General features: G+C 46.7%; 3 protein-coding genes across 4 annotated transcripts in view; 2 read left to right on the top strand and 1 right to left on the bottom strand.

Annotated features, from left to right (window-relative positions):
• LOC131879044 (uncharacterized) overlaps window positions 1–5,844 on the top strand; it is an 11,095-nt gene extending 5,251 nt beyond the window's left edge. For both annotated transcript variants that reach the window (XM_059225237.1, XM_059225238.1), the window contains exon 2: window positions 4,600–5,844. In XM_059225237.1, coding sequence (XP_059081220.1) covers window positions 4,606–5,781 — 1,176 coding nt within the window. In that variant the 5' untranslated portion in view covers window positions 4,600–4,605 and the 3' untranslated portion in view covers window positions 5,782–5,844. The remainder of the gene's footprint in view (window positions 1–4,599) is intronic.
• Window positions 1,663–4,600, top strand: LOC131879043 (diacylglycerol lipase-beta-like). Its single transcript, XM_059225236.1, has one exon. It carries the CDS (start codon window positions 2,268–2,270, stop codon window positions 4,467–4,469), a length of 2,202 nt encoding a protein of 733 aa, XP_059081219.1. The 5' UTR covers window positions 1,663–2,267; the 3' UTR covers window positions 4,470–4,600.
• Window positions 5,845–9,332: 3,488 nt separating the features above from the next.
• LOC131878951 (huntingtin-like) lies at window positions 9,333–18,412 on the bottom strand. Its single transcript, XM_059225116.1, has 3 exons — window positions 17,948–18,412; window positions 17,625–17,847; window positions 9,333–17,522 (listed from the first exon to the last, which is right to left on the bottom strand). Exons 1-3 carry the CDS (start codon window positions 18,034–18,036, stop codon window positions 9,420–9,422), a joined length of 8,415 nt encoding a protein of 2,804 aa, XP_059081099.1. The 5' UTR covers window positions 18,037–18,412; the 3' UTR covers window positions 9,333–9,419.
• Window positions 18,413–18,671: the final 259 nt, after the last annotated feature.

Raw genomic sequence — 18,671 nt, forward strand, 5'->3', positions numbered from 1 at the left:
TAGAGACTATAAAATTAAAAAAATCTTGCACCCGATTGATTTTCTTGCGGAGTTCAACAATAATGAAGTAAATACATAACACAGGAAAAGACGCCTTGGGGGTGAACTGAAGAACCACAGTACAATGGAAACGACGTTTTGGGACCAAAAATCTCATGCGCGTACTCTTCTATTATAGTGGCTCTAGTATTAGGAAATGAGATGTGACAAGTGACCGCCCAAGGACGAATCAAAATGGAGGTTTCGTGACCATTTTTCTCAGAGGGTTGAGTTTGACATCAGCTTAAAGGTCCCTATTGGGGAGATGGATGTATGAATTTGTCCTTCAAGTGTCAAAGCTAAATTTTGAAGGCAAAAAAACAAATGGGACGGTGAAGACTCATAATTTTTCTACTAGAATAAGTTGTCAAAAGCTTGTGTCCCTGACCCAGAAGCAGCTGAAAATTCTAATCCAATGTTATGTTTACTACATAACTTTAGCTATATCTCTTGAGTTGCCTAAGTTTAGTTTTGGGCTCAAGTTTGGCCCAGCTCATCTAGTCAACAAGATGTACAAAATGCTCATTTGGAAACAAGTGAACAGTTTAGGAGATTAGAATTTTTGTTTCTGTTCGCAGTCCAAATATCCAGAAGGCCGTGGCTACACTGGTGAATAGAAGAAGTTGGAAATATTGTTGTAGTGCAAAAATCGCCCAAGGATGACATTCCAAATTTGAATAAGACAAAGAAAAAAGTGCATTCTTGCACATATTCATTAGTTATGTCATAATGCCAAGCTATACTTTTTTCAGGTTGCTAAAATTGAAAACAAAATTACAGGAAAAATTACGAACTATCATTTGAGATTTACAAACTCCTTGTTAAGGACGTCCATTTTAGTTTACCATTGTCAAATCTGAACTTAAATATTGGCTTACTGCTTGGCAAAGGTAAAAAAGTCCGTGATCTTCTTTGGATGAATCACAGTATTGAGGATGACAGTGATGATTCCGTAACGCAATGCTCTAAATTGATTATCACGCAACTAAAGTACCAAAATCGGATTCGGAAGGTCCGTTTGAACAAAAGTCAAAAACGTCTGGAAAAGGAGTTTACCAGCTTTGCCAAATATCCTATGTTTGAGCTTTGACCGCAAGCCAGCGTGAAGTACCAGCCAAGCCAAAATCAACCATTATGATGCCTGTGAGAATGAATGAAACCCCGAATTATATCCTACTTCATTCATTATGAATCATATAAAGAGATTCATTTAACCACTAAACTCATACAACACATCAATGCAAACGCAACCAACTTATCTCATTTCTGCCTTTTAAGACTGCCAGATTTTTTTAATCTGGTCTCAAAATGGCCTAACTAAATGGCGAAGGTGAGATAAGGCATTTTCTTTCACCAGCTACTCTATCCTGGAGACAAGGAAGCCAGTTTGTTACGTCAGAGTATTTTAGAAATAAGTGTTCCGAGAGGTTTGCGCTTACAGCAGCATCTCTTAGTTTCCAGTTGTGAAGAAACGGCTTAATCGTGGTTGGTTTCCACTTGATTGTGCGAGTAAGTTTTGTTTATAAAATACGGTTTTGAGCTAATTATGGCGACACTGAATTCTGCTGTATTGGAATCCAACTGTTTCGATGCTTTTCGGACGACTGGAATGGAACATAGAGAATCAAGATCGAAGCTTGCCAGCTGTCAACAACGAGTCCATCGTACATATTGTACATAGTCCTGCACAGGGACTGATCTTGGTCTCCAGTCTTGGCGAGTGGTGAACTTGCAGCTGAATGCTGATTCATGTCCCAGGACATCCTCCGAGGCTGCTCGAATGCGGTAGGCAATCAAGAAAGAAAGAAAGAAAGAAAGCATGAAAGGAAGTCCGGATTCTGGCACGACTCACCCAATCAACCCCACACTTGACCGACTGAACTGATTGATTGACAAGTGGATTGATTGATTTGCCAGCCGGCATTCTTTCAATTCCTCTCCTGTCCTCTGGGCTGGGCTCGCCTCAACTCGCCTCAACTCGCCTCAACTCGACTCGACTCACCGGATGTCCCGGGAATGGGTTCGTCTAGTTTTCTGCGGCGGCAAGGACCAAACTGATCGGGGTGCCCGTGCCCGCCATTGACCTACAGGCGTCACACCACACCTGAACCCATTGGCCGGTTTGCCCCTCTCCAGCCTTTCGCTTTCTCTCCGTATCCGTCCCTCCGCATCCGCATCCGTATCCGCATCCGTATCCGCATCCGTATCCGTCCATTCCTTCTGGCGTCATGTTTCGATTGACGAATCGTTTTCACGAGGGCAACGCAGGGCCCAGTTTGCGGTCGCCGCCGGATTTCCATACACCGGGGGGCGGTCTCCGGCTGTGCGGCTGTCTCTGGCGCACCGCCTCCGATGACTTGGTCATTCCGGCGGTCATGGAGTTCTGCACGCGCACCGTGGGTCTGCTCATCTTGGTAGGCGTGCTCGTCTACACAGAAGTGAGCCAATTGAGCTGCGCCTCCGAGCATCACCTCAACGTGTATCTTATGGTGGCCATCGGGCTGTTTGCCGCTAATATCCTCAATAACCTGGCCCTGGCCGTGGATAGTGCCCAGGGCCGCATTTGGGACGAGGATCCGCGGGTTCGCCGCTGGGTCGTGCCCTTGATCTATTTGAACGTGTGCATGACGATGGGCGAGTTCGGGTGGGCGCTGGTGGGCACGTTTTGGGTGGCTCGGGGCCTCTTGAGTCAATGCCAGCCCAATCCTCAATCCTTGGATATCACCGATGTGCCGCTCTACGCCATTTTGGCCATTATCATCTTCATCTGGCTGGGCCTCGTCTTCAAAGTGGTGGTGGTGGTCATCAGTTTTAATAGTATTGAATGGAAGAATCATCGGAGTCGAGCCAATAACAACGAATCGTTCGTTATGGAGCAACCTCAAAGCTGCTTGAGCCGAATCTTTTCCCTCTGCGTGGGGAAAAGTCAGATCGATTGTTTCAAAGAGATCGCCAATGTGCTCTCTTTTGTGTTCGATCAGGAGAATTTCGTCCCCACGGACATTGCCGCGGCATTACTGCTCATCTACGTCAAACAAAACGAATGCCGTGTCGTGGTGGGCGGGGATCCCATCGCTCCGACCAGTGCCAAGTACAGGTCCCCCGCCTCGAGCGCCAGTACCCACCCTCCCTCCAGTCCGTCCCGCCTACCGTCTGATCCCGTTATTCTCGATAGCCAAGGGGCTCACGAGGACCATTTGAAAGCCTGGGAAGAGCCCGAATTAGTGAAACACTTCATGTTCTATGCCGGTGCTTCGTACGGCTACACGTGGTACTTGATGAAAAACACCTCCATCAACATGTGCAATATCTACGCTCGCATGCGGTGCTGCGCGTGCTTTTCATGTGTCAGTCCCGAAGATTTCATCCAAGGCGACAACTGCCTTCAGTGTAACACAGCTGCCCTCATGTCCATGCTACCTCACCTGGACCAGGAGGCCTTGGTTCACATCTCATTTAAGAACAACTTCCTCGAAGTGCCCTTTTTCGTGGCGGTCGACCAACGTTACAGGAAGATCGTCATCTCAATTCGAGGGACTTTGTCTTTGGAGGACGCGCTCACAGATCTATGCGCTACCCCCAGCGAGATGACCGCCTTCGATCCAGACTTGAAAGGCTTCCAAGCCCACAACGGTATCCTGTCCGCCGCCAAATACGTTTACGACCAGTTGGTCGAGAAGCATGTTTTGGACAAAGCGTTCTCGTACTACGACGATTATCAATTGGTGGTCACGGGTCATAGTTTGGGAGCGGGCACGGCTGTCATCTTAGCTTTCATGCTCCGGAGATTTTACCCGAATACAAAGTGTTACGCCTTCAGTCCACCCGGTGGTCTTTTGAACGAGATGGCTGCCAAGGCCTCCGAGCACTTCACTATCTCAGTCGTTGTTGGAATGGATCTGATTCCCCGGTTGAGTCTCCAGAGTTTAACCTTGCTCAAAGAGCAAATGAAATCCGAGCTGACGCAATGCACTTTGCCTAAGTACCAAATACTTAGAGGCCTCTGCGGGTGTTGCATCAAGGATTGGCACGCTCCAATTGCGGAAGCCCACCGTCAGAATTCTGAATCATCTGATATTCGTGAACCCATTCTGGAGAGCAGCCGCCGTTTACACGTTGAAGGTGGTCAGTACGAATCTTTTAACGAGGTTGCCGAGTCTAGTCCAGCCCATCAAGCGAGCCCATCGTCCAATCAAGACGCAGAGAGGCGCAAGAGTCTACCCCATGTCAAATTGGTTCTACCCGGAAAGATTTGGCATGTGGAACAAAGCTCGGAAAATTCCGAGAACTGGCGAGTTTCGCTAAAGACGGCCCAAGACTTCCAAAACATTTTAGTCCACCCTAAAATGTTATCCGACCACTTCCCCAATAACGTCACCGAGATCCTGGCTTCCTTGAACCTGAGCTTCGATTTTCCAATTGCTTGCTAACTAATATGATCAAAGACGATGCCAACTATTTATTGTTCTATTGTTCTGTGATATATGCTACTAAATCGATTCCACACGATTAACTAATATTGTTTCACCATGCTCATATGAACCGTTCCCACTTTTTTAGATTTGAATGATGAGGCATGTCGTGGGATCCACTTCCCAAGAGAGTGACTCATCGAAAAAGAGAAAATCATCCGATGGAAAAGGCGGCTCATCCCCCGAGGGCAACGCCAAACAAGCCCGATGGGACACCGAAGGCTTGGCTACCTTGAGGCCCTGTGAAGAGCCCTCATCGTCCAATCATGTTGTGAGAGAACCTCAAAGAGATCCCGAGTTGTCAGTCGAAGACTTGAAGCAGAATTTACGCCATAAAGATGATGAACTCAAGAAAGCCATTTCGACTCAAGACAAACTGCTAAGAGAACTTTCCAGCTCGGTGGAATGCCCCGTGTGTTACAATGTTCCCCGTGTAGCTCCGGTTCCTTGTTGCTCGAACGGCCATGTGATCTGTCAACGATGCAAAGCCAAACTCGAAAATTGTCCCACTTGTCGGGTGCGGCTCACAGATTGTGTGTCTCAAATTGCCGCTACAATTATTCATCGAGTGTCTCATACATGCGAGTTTCGATACGAAGGGTGCACGTTCAAAAGTGACATCGACAAGATTACGGATCACGAATCGAGTTGTATCTTTCGACATGTACGCTGTCCTCATTGGGCGTGTGATGAGACGATCACGGCCAAGAATCTCACTCACCACGTAATTGCCTCCGAATGTGGAGACAACTATCGAGACAAGCCTCTGCCTTACCGAGAAGAGATGGAATACGCCCGGGCTTTAGATGATGAGGAAGGGAATGGCTTTTGGCGACCTTCGCTCATACAATTCGATGGCATCACGTTCTATCTCCAAGTGGAGAAATCGGGCAAGACCAAGAACTGGTATTTTTACGTCCAAATGGAAGGAAGTGCATTAGATTGCAAGATGTACGGCGTTACCATCAAAGTTAGGAAGAGTCTCGTGTCAGAAGGTCACTCAGTAGTCTACAATGGCGACGTGTGCCCAATTGATATCAAGGGCGTGGGTGAGGTCGAAAACAGCGGAGGAGGATTGAACATACGGAACTCCATTATGGAAAACATTTTCGATGTGGACGCCCTAGATCGATCAGATTTAGAGCAACAGGAGGAAAGTGGGGGCGATGTCGAAGGTGAACGCTTCCGATTTTGGGTCGAGGTTGATATATTCAAAAGTCCTAAAATAACTGCCGTCAAGACAGAGAAAGTGGTTAAGAATGAAAAATAATGACCTTCATGTATTCCTTGCGTTATTGATTTCTTTTAAGAAAATTATACGAGTTAAAAACGATTTTTGTGACAATCTCACTTGACTTTATACTGTTACAAAGATAAGTCTTCAAAATGAATGGTGTATTCATTGAATATGTTTCAGAAGGCGCACAGAAGAAACAATTTGTCATTCCTTACGAGTGGATTGTACTTTGCGATTGTGTTAAAATGTCAAAAGCTTCGTTAAAATTTCACCCGTTAATGTTTTGTTTTTTTAAAACAGCGATATCCAACCTTGACGAACAAAAAAAATGTACTGAACGAACTTTCCTTCTGTCAAGTATATAGTAAGCATCGAAGAGATGGATAAGAGAGGCGCATTGAGTAACAGAGCGCGCAAACTATCTTCAATGCCGATAGTCATTCCATGTTTCTGAAAGATTTCCCTCATGAGTCATTTCATGTCTGAAAGAAGCTTTCATTCCATTTGTTTGAATATTGGACATGTACCGTATTTCCTATCGTTAGTTCCTTAGCCATTTATATTTGGTAGACTTCCTTGCCGCAATTGGGAATGATATCCCCAGCAATTTAGGAGGAAAAATTAAAATTGACCCTCCAACGGATTAGAGTTGGCGGTTATTGCTAGCCTTTGAATGTGAGGCTGATTAGAATTTCCTGTCAAAAGCTTGTCCAAGTCTGACTTACAAATATGCTACTGAATCAACGCCCACATACTCCAACCGAATATTTGAGGGTAGCAAATTGGAAAAAGAAGGAGTCAGAGAAAGAGGAGTTTGTTGTTTCATTTTTACTTTAAAGTAGTCTGGATTCTTGAGGGCTAAAACTGCAGGCAAAACGTACGGTAAGCAACTATAGTCGTTACAATTGACTTTAACGACTGGGTTAAGGCAAAAGGTCACGGATATTTTTGAAAACCTGCGTGAGAAGTCCTCTTTCGACTATTTCGGATTGTCTCCGAATTTGCGAGAGCTCCCTCATTCCTGCAATGTCTCTAGTGTAACATCGTTGGACCTGTTGGACCTTTTGCAACCCTGCTGAAATACATTAAGTGGAGTTCAACTGGGCGAAGCATAGACAAGATGTGGCTAAACATTCGATTTGCAAATAGTTGGAAGTATGATACTATTTCTGGACTTAAACGTCCGATGTATCCAACCATATGCTTGAAAACATATCTTCAACTGGATATGCACATCACACTTTCCATCATTTTGGAAGACTGTCCCTAAACCTTTCATGGACGAAACCTGCTCAATTTCATAACCTCCAATGTCTACGAGCGGAGTGTTTAATGGCGTCGATCCAAGTGTCATTGAACAAAATTGCATTCCGTTCATTGCCACATTAGTGTCAGCCTTAAAACTGATCTTACTCGCTTTCCACGCTGAGTCTCAGTTTTTAAGGCCACAAGTTTATGGTCAAAGAGAGAAGAACCTATTTATGAAAGAAAAAACAATGCTTAAAGATATTGATCCAAGTGGTAATTGTTGGCCAAGGTCCAAATCTCAATCCCAAAACCTACCCTTTTTTGAAATTCCTGTCCCAAAAGCATAAAAAAGTACCAAAATCAGTTCATGAATGATAATGATGGCATAATTCTGATGATCAAAAAAACCTTGCGATTACTAAATCATGAAGTAGTTACCCAGAAAATCCCTTGCCCCAGGGTTTTTTTTACTATCGGGGATCTGTGAGCTGAGAGTGATTTAGTCAGGAGGGAAAAGTCCACTTCTCTCCCACTTCCTGTCTTGGGTCGAGGAGACGGTAAACGTTATTCTCCACCGATTAGTTGGCGGTGCTACTTTTTTAAATCTTAACCTGACCTAATCAAACCTAATCTAACCTTACCTAACCTAACCCAACCTAACCTAACACGATATTAATAACCCTTAAAGTCTCTATCTAAACCTTTTAACATTTTGCTACAAATTTGAAAATGAGCACCGCCAACTAATCGGTGGAGAATAACGTTTATCCGAGGAGACGAGTAACCTCATTAGTAGATCTCGAAGAAAAAGTTGCGGCCAAATATTTTTTACACGTTGCGAAAAGTGCGAAAAAGTTGTGAAAAAGATGCGAAAATGAGAAAAGAGTCGTGAATATGCGAAAACTATTAGGAAATGTAAAAATAAGTTTGCGAAAGTGTCTCCTTTTTTGCTAATTTTCCCAAACAGTATAAGAAATTGCTAATAATGCTATGATAATCCAAAGAGAGTTAAATTTGATATACTTGTCAGTAACTTCAAATACTTGGCTCCATTCTTTACCTGATCATGGTGCAAGGAATTAGTAAGCAGAAAAAAACCCAAAAGTGCAAAATTAAAAACGAAAATAGATAAGGACTTAGATGACCAAAAGAAAAAAATGAATTACAAGTTGAAAAAACGTCGGGCATTTTAAACAAGCAGCAAAACATATTTGAAAACATGTTTGAGAATAAAAACAATTTTCTTTTTAGCCCCGAAAAGTCCTAAGGATAAAAGAAAATATTTTCAATTTTTCTTCTTGGTCCACATAACCAAGTACACTTGACAGAGCTGAGCGAAATATTTCCTCTGTGGGGACGTTTAGGCAAGCTCTGGCAGGTTCGTTTGTTTGCTGGTACCATTGTCCGTGATGCAAGTTTGGGGCTTCAAGCACGTTTTTGAGAAGCTGACCCTTCTTTTACATTGCTAGATACATGAGGAAGGCAAGCTTTGTTAAAACCAGTTTGAAACGCCAATTTTCCATCACTGGCATTGGCAGGCAAGTTTGTTTGCTGGTACCAGTCAGTGCTTGCCTAAATGTCAGAATTAGGGTCACACACGGTCCTTGCGAATGGTCAACCCTTGCACGAGTGGCAGGTTGTTTCCAGTATTGCATAAATAACTTTAACAGTGCTTGTCGGATATACATATAATATCGGGATAACGCAACGATTTGGAAATGACCAAATCCGACACAAGTCAAGACATCTGGAACAACCAAACCTGGGAGTTGTTACTGCGTGATTTTTCGCCCATTTGGCTGACATTCCCTTTTCTTCTTGTTAATTTTGGGCAAGGCATACCCAAAGAAGAGTTTTTTTCGATGTTTGTATTCATAGACCGTGATTTTTCATCGGCCAAAGATGAATAAATGGATATGGAGTCCACCAGGCTAACAATATGGTTTTATTTTCAATTCGTAAAAATCGATTGTCGCGAGAAACCTTATTCAATTTTTTGACGAGATATTCTGGAGGAACGAATCCTCCACCCTTTTGAAAGGAACGCGAATTGTAATTCGTTCCTTTTATCAATTACTGACCACCTAAAGCTGGTAAATGGAGGTGTCTTGGTATCTTGCGACAACGCTATGCTTGGCTTCAACAGCCAAGGCAAGGCGCAGCAAATGAACGGAAACTTACATAGAACTTGATTGGCATTATCAGATATGACCAACCCAGACGCAGCGTACGAACTACTTGTTAGAAATCAGAAGATGCCAACCGACCCATAAACATTTATCCCGAATATCAAACTAACTCAACAAATCCAAAGGAACACCGAATGCAAGTGCAAGTGTTAGTAGCTATAGTATATCTATTTATTTCTTATATAATTGCTGTGTTGTTTTTTGGTTAGCAAGGTAAAATAGGGATCATCACATTTATCGAATGGAATGTAAAATATCATCATAAGGATTACCGTCCTGAGCCATAGACTCGACTGATTCAATGAATTTAGTCTTTTGTGAAGTCTCATTTAGACTTTGAAAGAACTCACGAGCTGCTAGACAGAACAGCTTCTTGTCTTCATGATGGAGCAATCCGCATCTTTGCTGAAGGACCGGAAAGTAGGCCTGGAGCCAGGGGCTGTGACTTGAAGCCGAAATGAAGAAGCATGTCAAGCACCACACGGAATGACCCAAAGGAAGTCGCTTGGAAAAGCTGGGCAAGGCCATTAACACCCATTCCTTGAGCATCTCGGTCTGGTTTTGCTGGGCTGACTGCTTGAACATGGAGCACATCACCCCGGAGAGCAAGATTTGATGAGGCTGTCCCGGAGACATAAATTCGCTTACCACGCGATTGATGACATCGGACGCCGGAAAGAAGTCGCCCAAAACCTTCGGAAGAATGGCGCACAGCAAACGGGCCTCAGATGCTCCAGCCCTTCGAATGCAATCAAAGAGGATCGACATCTGCTCCATGGCCTGCATGAGTCGCTCCGGGTCCTCGATGCCGCCAGAAGGCGTTTCGATCGATATGTTGGCGCCTGTGGAGCAGTACATGCAGACCAAGAACAACTGAACAGCGGGGATGGTAATGGCCGGGTTCGGTTCGGTCAAGAGATCCGTGGACAGCTTCACGACTTGATCCAAAGTGCGATGGTCGAGTATTCCCGCTACGACCATGCGCTCTAGTCCGGCCAGAAGTAGGTTGTACACATTCCGTGGCGTGTTGACTTTCCCAACGGCTCCAACAGCCATTTGGAGAGTCTGTGAGTGCCAATGGTTCTTGTGGAGATCTTTGTCGAAATTCTCCAGAATGTAGAAAGTCGCAGACCAGATCAGGGTCAGATGTTGCTCGCTTTGAGCTCGAGAGCTTAGCGAACTCTGCAGGTAAAGGCTCAAGTAATCGGTGGTCATTGGGATGAAAAGCACCTTTTCCGTCATGGCAATCACTTCGCTTTCCAGGATGTACAGCACGCCATGGAGACAACATATCTTGGAGGCCAGATGCGGTCGTTTAAAGCCGCTTTCTAGCACTCGTCGCACACGTTCCAGAACCTCGGAATCGCCACCCAAGACGCTGATCGATTTGGCTAGGCCGAGATTCAAGAGCGCGTTCATGATCTCGTCTTCCACGGGATGGGCTTGCTGGAGCTCCGAGAACGAGGCGAACATCCACTGGAAATGGTTTATATCTGTGAACAGGTCCGACAGACAAAGGATGGATCTCACGGTCTCGGTTAAAAGGTTGAGTGGGGTCTCTTGGGCGTATGGGTTCTGAAGCCATTGGGAATACAAGTCGAACAGAAAATGCAAACACGACTGGACGTCGAGCCTTGAGGCGTGAAGACAATCCTCTCTGAGTAAAAACGGCAAGGACAGGGCGCCAAATTTACCGCTGGATCTCGAATCTCCACCCTCACTGAGGTCTTCACAATGGCGGATCGCGTTCATGATGTAACCCACACTTATCTGGCCCAGGGCTACTTTGCGCTCCGAGATGTCATGGTAGCGTTCCAAGTTCTGGGAACTATCGACTTTGAGGAAGTTTTTTATTCGTGATTCTTTCTCCAAGAACACCTGAAGGTAGTTTTGAACGGCGGTGAGCTGTTGACCCCTGGGGGACATGAAAAAAGGCGAGGCAGAGTCCCGAGAGCTATGAATGGGCTTGGATAAGTTGGTCTGACCAGGCTTGGGCAAAAACATCGTGTTCGTGATCAAAGTGGTCACCGCTTGAACCACCAAAGCCGAAGACTGACTCAAAGCCTTAATTTCTTCTTCGGAGAGGTCATCGGTTTTGATGCTGAAAATCCCCAGCAGCGACATCCAAATCTCTTCGAACTGCTGTTTGGAGTTCCAGCCCAGAACTAAAATAGCTTGTACATATTCCCGAAGAATCTCTACATCTTGGAGCATGTCTACAGGGATGAATGGGAATTGAGTTCCCCATGGTCCACTGGGATCTACGTTCCAGCCATATTTCCAAGCACTGGGAGGAGTCCGAATGTAGCTAGTGAATATTTGGAGTCGACTGAGAGCGAGAATGGTGTCCTTGATATCCTCAGTGATCAACGTTTCATCTTGCATGGGTGAGAAGAAGGCGAGGCGGAACAACTGATTCAAAACCACGTTGGCTCGAACAGCCGATTTCTCCTCTAGAGAATCCAATATTTCTTTGAAGCAAGAAGGCATTTCAACATTGACTCTTTGAAGTTTCAGATGATCGTAGATCACATTTTCCAGGATAAACACACCAGACACGGCAAACAAGTGGTTCTCACTTTTGTTTAACCATTCGAACAGACTTTGATGCGACACGATTCTGGCCATGAGATGCAATCCACGTGCTATTTGGGAGTGAATGGCCCCGACGTTTTCTACAGTGTTACACAGTAACCACTTACAAACTTCCAACGAAAGGATTCCGAAACGTCCAATGCTCGCAATCGTCTCCGGGTCACTCCCAAGTTTCGCATCGTTGGTGTCGTACTCAAAGAACGCAATTAAGGCATCCTGGAGATTGGCCCAAGTGTCTCTGAATTCGTCGACGGCCAGAGTGGCTTCCAGTTTGGAGAAATATATCGATTCGGCGGGTTTTGCCTCCCAGTGGTCTGGTTTGACTATGGCGAATGGCTTAGGAAGATTGTGGGTGACATCTCGAATGCTTTGAAATAGAGTCACTGTGGTTGCATCGATTAAGAATGCCTTGTCTGTGGCAAAACCTACTCTTTTGGAATGTCTGAAACAATGCACCAACACGGGCGGCTTCACGTCTTTTTGGTTGAGAATGTTCAAGATCACTTCGTAATCCAGGTGAGCCAATAAATCCGCACATACCTCACCAGAAGTGTGGCTGTTGCACACTCGGTGTTTGACTTGTCTGATGAACCAATCTTGATCCGCTTTTAATTGAGATAGGGTTTCAGGGTGGAACACGCGTATCTCCTCGCCCTCAATAGGCGAAAGATCATAATATTCGTTACATAGCCGATTCAGCAGACCGACCAATCGACCGAACCGCGGCAGGGACTTCCGATGTCGAAGAAGCTCGAGAATCTCGGACAAGTCGTTCTCCGGAAAGCACTGTTTAACCTGATCCACGCCATTTTTGAGGAGGTGTTCCAAACGGAGACAAATGACCAAGTTAGCGGATCGAGCCAGAGCCACAATGGGCGAGAGCAAAAACCGTTTCACGAGACACACCAGCAGTTTACCCGTATGACTCGGGTGAACATTGTCCATGACGTTGAGAGCCTCTCTCATGAATATCACATCATGCCCCCGATCACATCGAGAAGCAATGGCTTGAAAAAGCAGGACGGATGAAGCCGCAGAACTGTGCATGGACATGACAAAATCTTGAACAGGGCTTTCCTTGAAGTTCATGATGATATCACGAACATGGTTTACCACCAACCAAGAAGTAGCTTCCACGTTGGTAATGTTATCGCAGAGATAATCACAGAAGAGAACCAAAGCACCGGTTCGTACAATCTCCTGGTTCAACCCCGCCGAAATTGTTTTCGACACCGGGAAATGTCGCTCTAAATCCATGCGATGTTCGGGAGACAAAACTCGACTCCAATACCCTTGGGGACAATGGTTCATCAACACAAGAATGTACAACCATTGAAGAGTGAGAACGGGCGAGACGTGACTGATTTGAAGAAATAGGTCGCTGATCGTGTCCACGGTGAGCATATCATTCTGGTCCGGTTCACCTCTGGCCAAAGCTTGAGCCGCTTTCACCACACGAACATACCGACCTGATTGAAACATATAACTCACGAAGAGCAAGAGGTGAGAGATTTCGTGCTCTAAGAAACTGCCCGTGGCCCCGATGGATTGGGAATAGGCAATTTGGTGGAGCTTGGAACAAGAGGCTCCGATCACTTGAATTAGGAACTTGGCGAATGTGATCTCGGGTCGAACTTGACCCCCGAGTCTCAGAGGATCTGAACTACTCGTCGACGATTCCATTGACGTGTCCAAAAGCGCTTGAGGAGAGGGCGATCCTACTTGAATGCCCAGTTCCTCCAATCGACCCAAGATACCTTCCTCGGGGCTCTGGTTGGTGATGGCGGTCAAGGACACAAGGATGAATCCCACCCACCTTTCCACTTCCTTAAGGTTGGCCAGGTCCACAAAACAAGTCAGCATGGCGGACAGCAAAGGGTCCACCGGACGTAGACTACTGGGGCAAAGGGATGCGAAGATCCCGTGGATCAAGTCCAAAGCCGCTTTGTTGTCGATTTGAATCTTCTGGCTGGCTAGAAGGGGAACGAGCACGTCCATCAGAGTCCGCGACAATTTCCGCCACTTCTCTTCGGCCTCAATTTTCAGTGCCACCATCATCTGAAGGATCACCTCCAAAGCCTCCGGATAGATGATGAGCTTGAGCAGCATATTCAACACGACCTCTCGCTGCGATTCCAAGTCCATTGTGTCACCCCCGGTGTTGGAGCGATTTTGGAACAGATCTTGAGCCACTGGGACCAGGGCCGGGAGGACATATTTACGAGCATCTAGACCAGAGGCAAATAGACCTTCACAAGCTCGTAAGATTTTAGCCACGTCAATAATGGCTTTAGAGTGATATTTCTCGTACGAAAGCAGTACCAAAAACCGGAAAATGTGCAAAATCAGCGGTCCGGGATTCAGGATTTGACTCTCCTCGATGAGTTCCAGTTGTTTTTGGACAAATCCAATGAAAATTTGATCCGAATCTAGCAAGCAATAATTCACCCTCAACTGAATCAATTGAATCAAAAGCTGCAACACTTGACCTTGTTGATCGACATCGGTGGTCAGGGTATACAGTTTTAAAGCCTTGATCACGATTGGTTCGAACAATCGGATACACGAGGCTAGGGAAGTTCGATCTGTTGTCTTGCTGATGGTCTTGAACATGCCGGCCTTGCTCACGCGATGGTGGGACCGTGCCCTTTGAAACATGGGGATTTCCGGCCGTTCTGGAATGGACATCGAATCACGAGCCAAATGAAACGTGTGGACCAACTCGTTGTATGGAACGTCGAAGCAAGGATTAAAAAGCCCCTTTTGTCGTGGAACAACCTGGTGATGCGAATGAGTTGGAGACATTGGGAGGGCCCTATCATCAACAGGCTCGTTGGCTCGGAAAATACAACGCAAGAATGCCTGAACACACACGAGAGTATTCAACGGATGCACGCGAATGTTGGTCTTGAGATATCCGAGGAATTCCTCCGAGTTCTTCCCAACTATGTTCCCCCAAGCTGAATTCAACACTGCTGTCAAGCATTCGAGAACCCCTGAATACAGTTGCACAAATTTGGATGCATTCTCCGAGTCCAACGTAAGAAGATGATTGCTATAGAGGTTCTTCACAAGATCGTACATCTTGAGATAATGCGTGGAATGACTGAAGGCTCCCAATTTTTTGGAAGCATCTTGACCGGTCACGTTAGTACTTTGATCCCCATGTTTGGGGCTCTTTTCCAGTGATCCGGATTCACTTCCTCTCGATAGAACAGGAGGACCTAATGACTTTTTGATGGGGGATAAACTAGGACTTGGCATGGCCGCCATGGCAGGTTTGGGCGTATTGTTTTGCGGTGGCGTGGCCTCTAAGACTGCACTGGTGACTGCGAGTAACCTAACGCAATGAACGAACAAGTCCATGCCCAAATCATGCAGCCTTTTGTCCTCGGATATTACTGGAGTATTGGAAGCAACTCCAATTCTATTCTCTTGGACTTGCGAGAGCCCTGTGAATAGCGATCCGGATAAAGTCAAGAGCCGAACATGGTTGGAGAAATCTTGAGACGTAGAGCTCTTGAGAAGAAAGTCTTTCAATGTCTTCAAGATGTCAAGCGCCGGGCTTGACAGACCCCCTTCTGATCGGGTATTGCTTGACTTTCGAGGGCGAGGCATGTGGCAAGACCATCCTTTGGTAAAATCTTTAGGCGGGAATGTTTTGGCGAATTCTGACAAGGCTTCAAGGCAGCCAGAAGTCCCTGAAGGGTTGGAACAAACGAGCAATTCTTGGAAAATGTGGTCAATTGACCGGAAGATTAGATTTTGCTCAATGGAGCCTCCAAGTTGAGATTCCATGTCTTTATTGGCACTCCAAGGGGTCTCCAAAGAGGTCAGTATGGGATGGAGAAGACGGCGAGCCTGTTGAGAGGCCTCGAAAATGACAGGGTTCTCGTTCAAATTGTCCACCGGCGAATACATGTGGACGGACACCTGCACCAAGGATTTAGCAGCGTGATGCCTTATTCTGGAATCTTCGTCCTGGAGAAAGCGCATCAATATATCCTGGAGCTTCCTTTGCAACCGGCAATCAGTGGAAAGATGAAACAATGCCGCGAATGGAATGCAAGCAATCAGCTCACAAATCTCAACTCTGACCAACCAGTAACTTGATTGGGCCAGAGAATGGATTTCTTCCAAAAGTGAGAGCACCAGCTTCCCGCTCAGACTTTGAAACAATTTGGGCATGAAATAACTCAAGGCGTGAATGGTGTGCTTCAACGTGATATGGGATTGATCTTGAAGCAAGTCGATGAGGGTCGACACTATATCGTCGTGATCAGGACGTCTCTGGTTAAACCAGATTTCGAGGTTGCCTCCCGACTCGATTAAAGCTCCGTGTAGTAACCCGCCCAAGAGAAGGCCCACACAGCCTCGAATCTGAGGATCCTCGTGGGATGTAAAGTTGATCACATCCCTCACTAGTGGAGTCACAGGATCTTCTTCGTCTTGATCGCACGACAATGTCAACAGGAAGATTTTGGGGCACAATTTAAGCACTTGGCTCAGACATCCAAACGCCAAAACTTTGATACTAACACGAGCTTGCTGATTGGGTACAAACGTGCCTTTTTCATGGGTCAACAAAAAAGCTCGGATAATTTTGCGGGCACAGAATATCAAGGGGATATCGGCATCGTCAAACCGCCCGATGTCTTCAAATTCTAATAAAGCTTTCCATTCACCAGGTGTTGAACTCCCAGTTGGATCAACCCAATCCAATTCCGGAGGATGACCATCTTCATCATTATCATTACCCTCATTCTCTTCCTCGTTATTCTCTGGGTGCTGATTCGGGTCCTGAGGCTCATAAATGGATCCCTCATCGGCTTGTGATGCAATGGAACAATCACCCTGATCATCCATATTAGAGGTGGGATCGCTGTCATGTTTCGGACTAGGGATTTCGGGCACATCCATGATTTGGACTTTTCCTCGGGGCGTTTCATCGGCCACGCTCGGTTCGAGATCCAAAAGGTTCTCTTCGTCCTCATCGATGACTAAACTGTTCATCCGACTAACGCTTGACGCCAAAGCAGCTCCAATGGATGAATCGAATATGTAGGAATGCTTTATCCCAGCGGGCGAGGTTAGAATAGGCAAAAAAAATTGGGGAGGGCTCTTGAACAGCTGTTGAAGCGCTTCCAAGGCGTGTCCGACAATATTGTGATCCTGATGCCTCATGTAATGGAGGCACAGCTCATAGATCTGAATGAACTGCTTGATGAGGAGGGTTTCTTCTTCCAACTTGGCCAATCGAGAGATTTCCGGGATAATCAGGCGAATACACGCCAGAATGCCCAAAATCCGTGACCCAGGCGTATCTTCGTTGGCGCTGATGGGCACCAGAAAATCCAACAACGTGCCCAATAACCAGGGCAAGAAATGCTCAGCTTGGCGGCTGTGCACACAAAGGGCCGTCAAAGAGCGGGCCGTGGTGCGGCGAATGGCCACATTGGCGTCAAACAAATTGGCGATGTAGGTCTTGAGCATCAAACGAATCTCGTTTTCCTCGGTGAAGCTACCCAAAGCCTGAAAGATGCGAGGAATGGCCACGGCCAAGGCCTCGTGTAAGACCTCCTCCTGTCGGCGCGCGATATTGACCAAACACGGCAACACGTTGACAACGTAGGGGCGACATTTCTGGGGTCGAATTTTGGCGGCCAACTCTGAGAACTTGAGCAAGGCCGTCCGGACTGAGCGGGCCGAGCCGTTCTTCTTGATCTCCTTGAAGAGTTCGACCTAGAAAAGACCAATCTCTCTCATGGGGGGGGGCCGGTTGTCTGGGTACGTAGGTAGGTAGTAGTAGGTGGGTGGGTGATCGACTAGATTCTGAATTCTTACCTGGAGTCGTCCGCCATGGGTATCCACCAAATGATGAATGACCTTGTTGAGGTTTTCATCGGCCATGAGGCGGACATCGACCAGCGGGTCATCCAACAAGGTGAAAAACATCTCCATGCAGACGGTGAGGTATTTGGCAAAGTCCACGGATTTCCAATTGGTCGAGGCCGATTGACACAACGAGTCCGTGATGGTTTGACAATGGCACATCTTCTCGGACGCGCTGAAAGGTCAAAAACAACCGGACACAGGCCCATCCATCAAGACAGTCCAATCAAACACACCCTCGAGTCCACCTCCAGCCTCAGCGGTGGGTTACCTACCTCATGGTCAGGTCCACGCCCACCGGCGATCGGTGGGCGTTGAGCTTCAACGTGTCCATGGCTTTGGACAGTTTCTCCAAGGTAGCCATAGCTAAAGGACTAATAGAAGGCCGGGTTACGACGGCGGCTGGGCGGCTGGGCGGCTACCCCCCTGAGTGCCGGTGGGCAAAAACAACAACGAGAACAACGAGAACAGCAACACAAAGCTCAGGAAACCAGGGCTTCCATTCCATGCAGCACCCACTAACCCGCTCACTCAGGCCCAGCTGGGGGCTGAACCCCAAGCCCGGCCGACTTCAGGTCGTTAGGCTGGTCGGCCGGAGAGGGGTGGGATTAGTGCTTGACCCGTTGGGTGGGCTGGGATTGTCTGTCATGCCTCGGGCCTGAGCGAGACCGAAACCCGTGGTGGCCTGAATGGCGTCGGACCGTGTCGGAGAGCCGCTCCCTCCGTGAAGGTGTCGTCAACCGTGGCTGGTCGACGTCGTGGTCGTCTCCATGTTTCCCTGGATCGGCTGATTGATGGATTGGGGAGGATTTTTGACGTCCAAGCGTCCAAGCCAGTCAGTCCAGTCAGTCTGGCCAGGTCGGACTTTTTCTTAGAATGCTAGATAGGTCACCCTCGCCCGCTCAACAGCTGAGTCCACATAGAAGGGGATCACTCAGCGGATGACTACTAGTCTGCTGCTTTCAGTCTTCAGTCTTCAGCCATCAATCATCAGTTAGA

Source organism: Tigriopus californicus, chromosome 4 (genome assembly GCF_007210705.1).
Source record: "Tigriopus californicus strain San Diego chromosome 4, Tcal_SD_v2.1, whole genome shotgun sequence".
NCBI classification, from domain to species: domain Eukaryota; kingdom Metazoa; phylum Arthropoda; class Copepoda; order Harpacticoida; family Harpacticidae; genus Tigriopus; species Tigriopus californicus.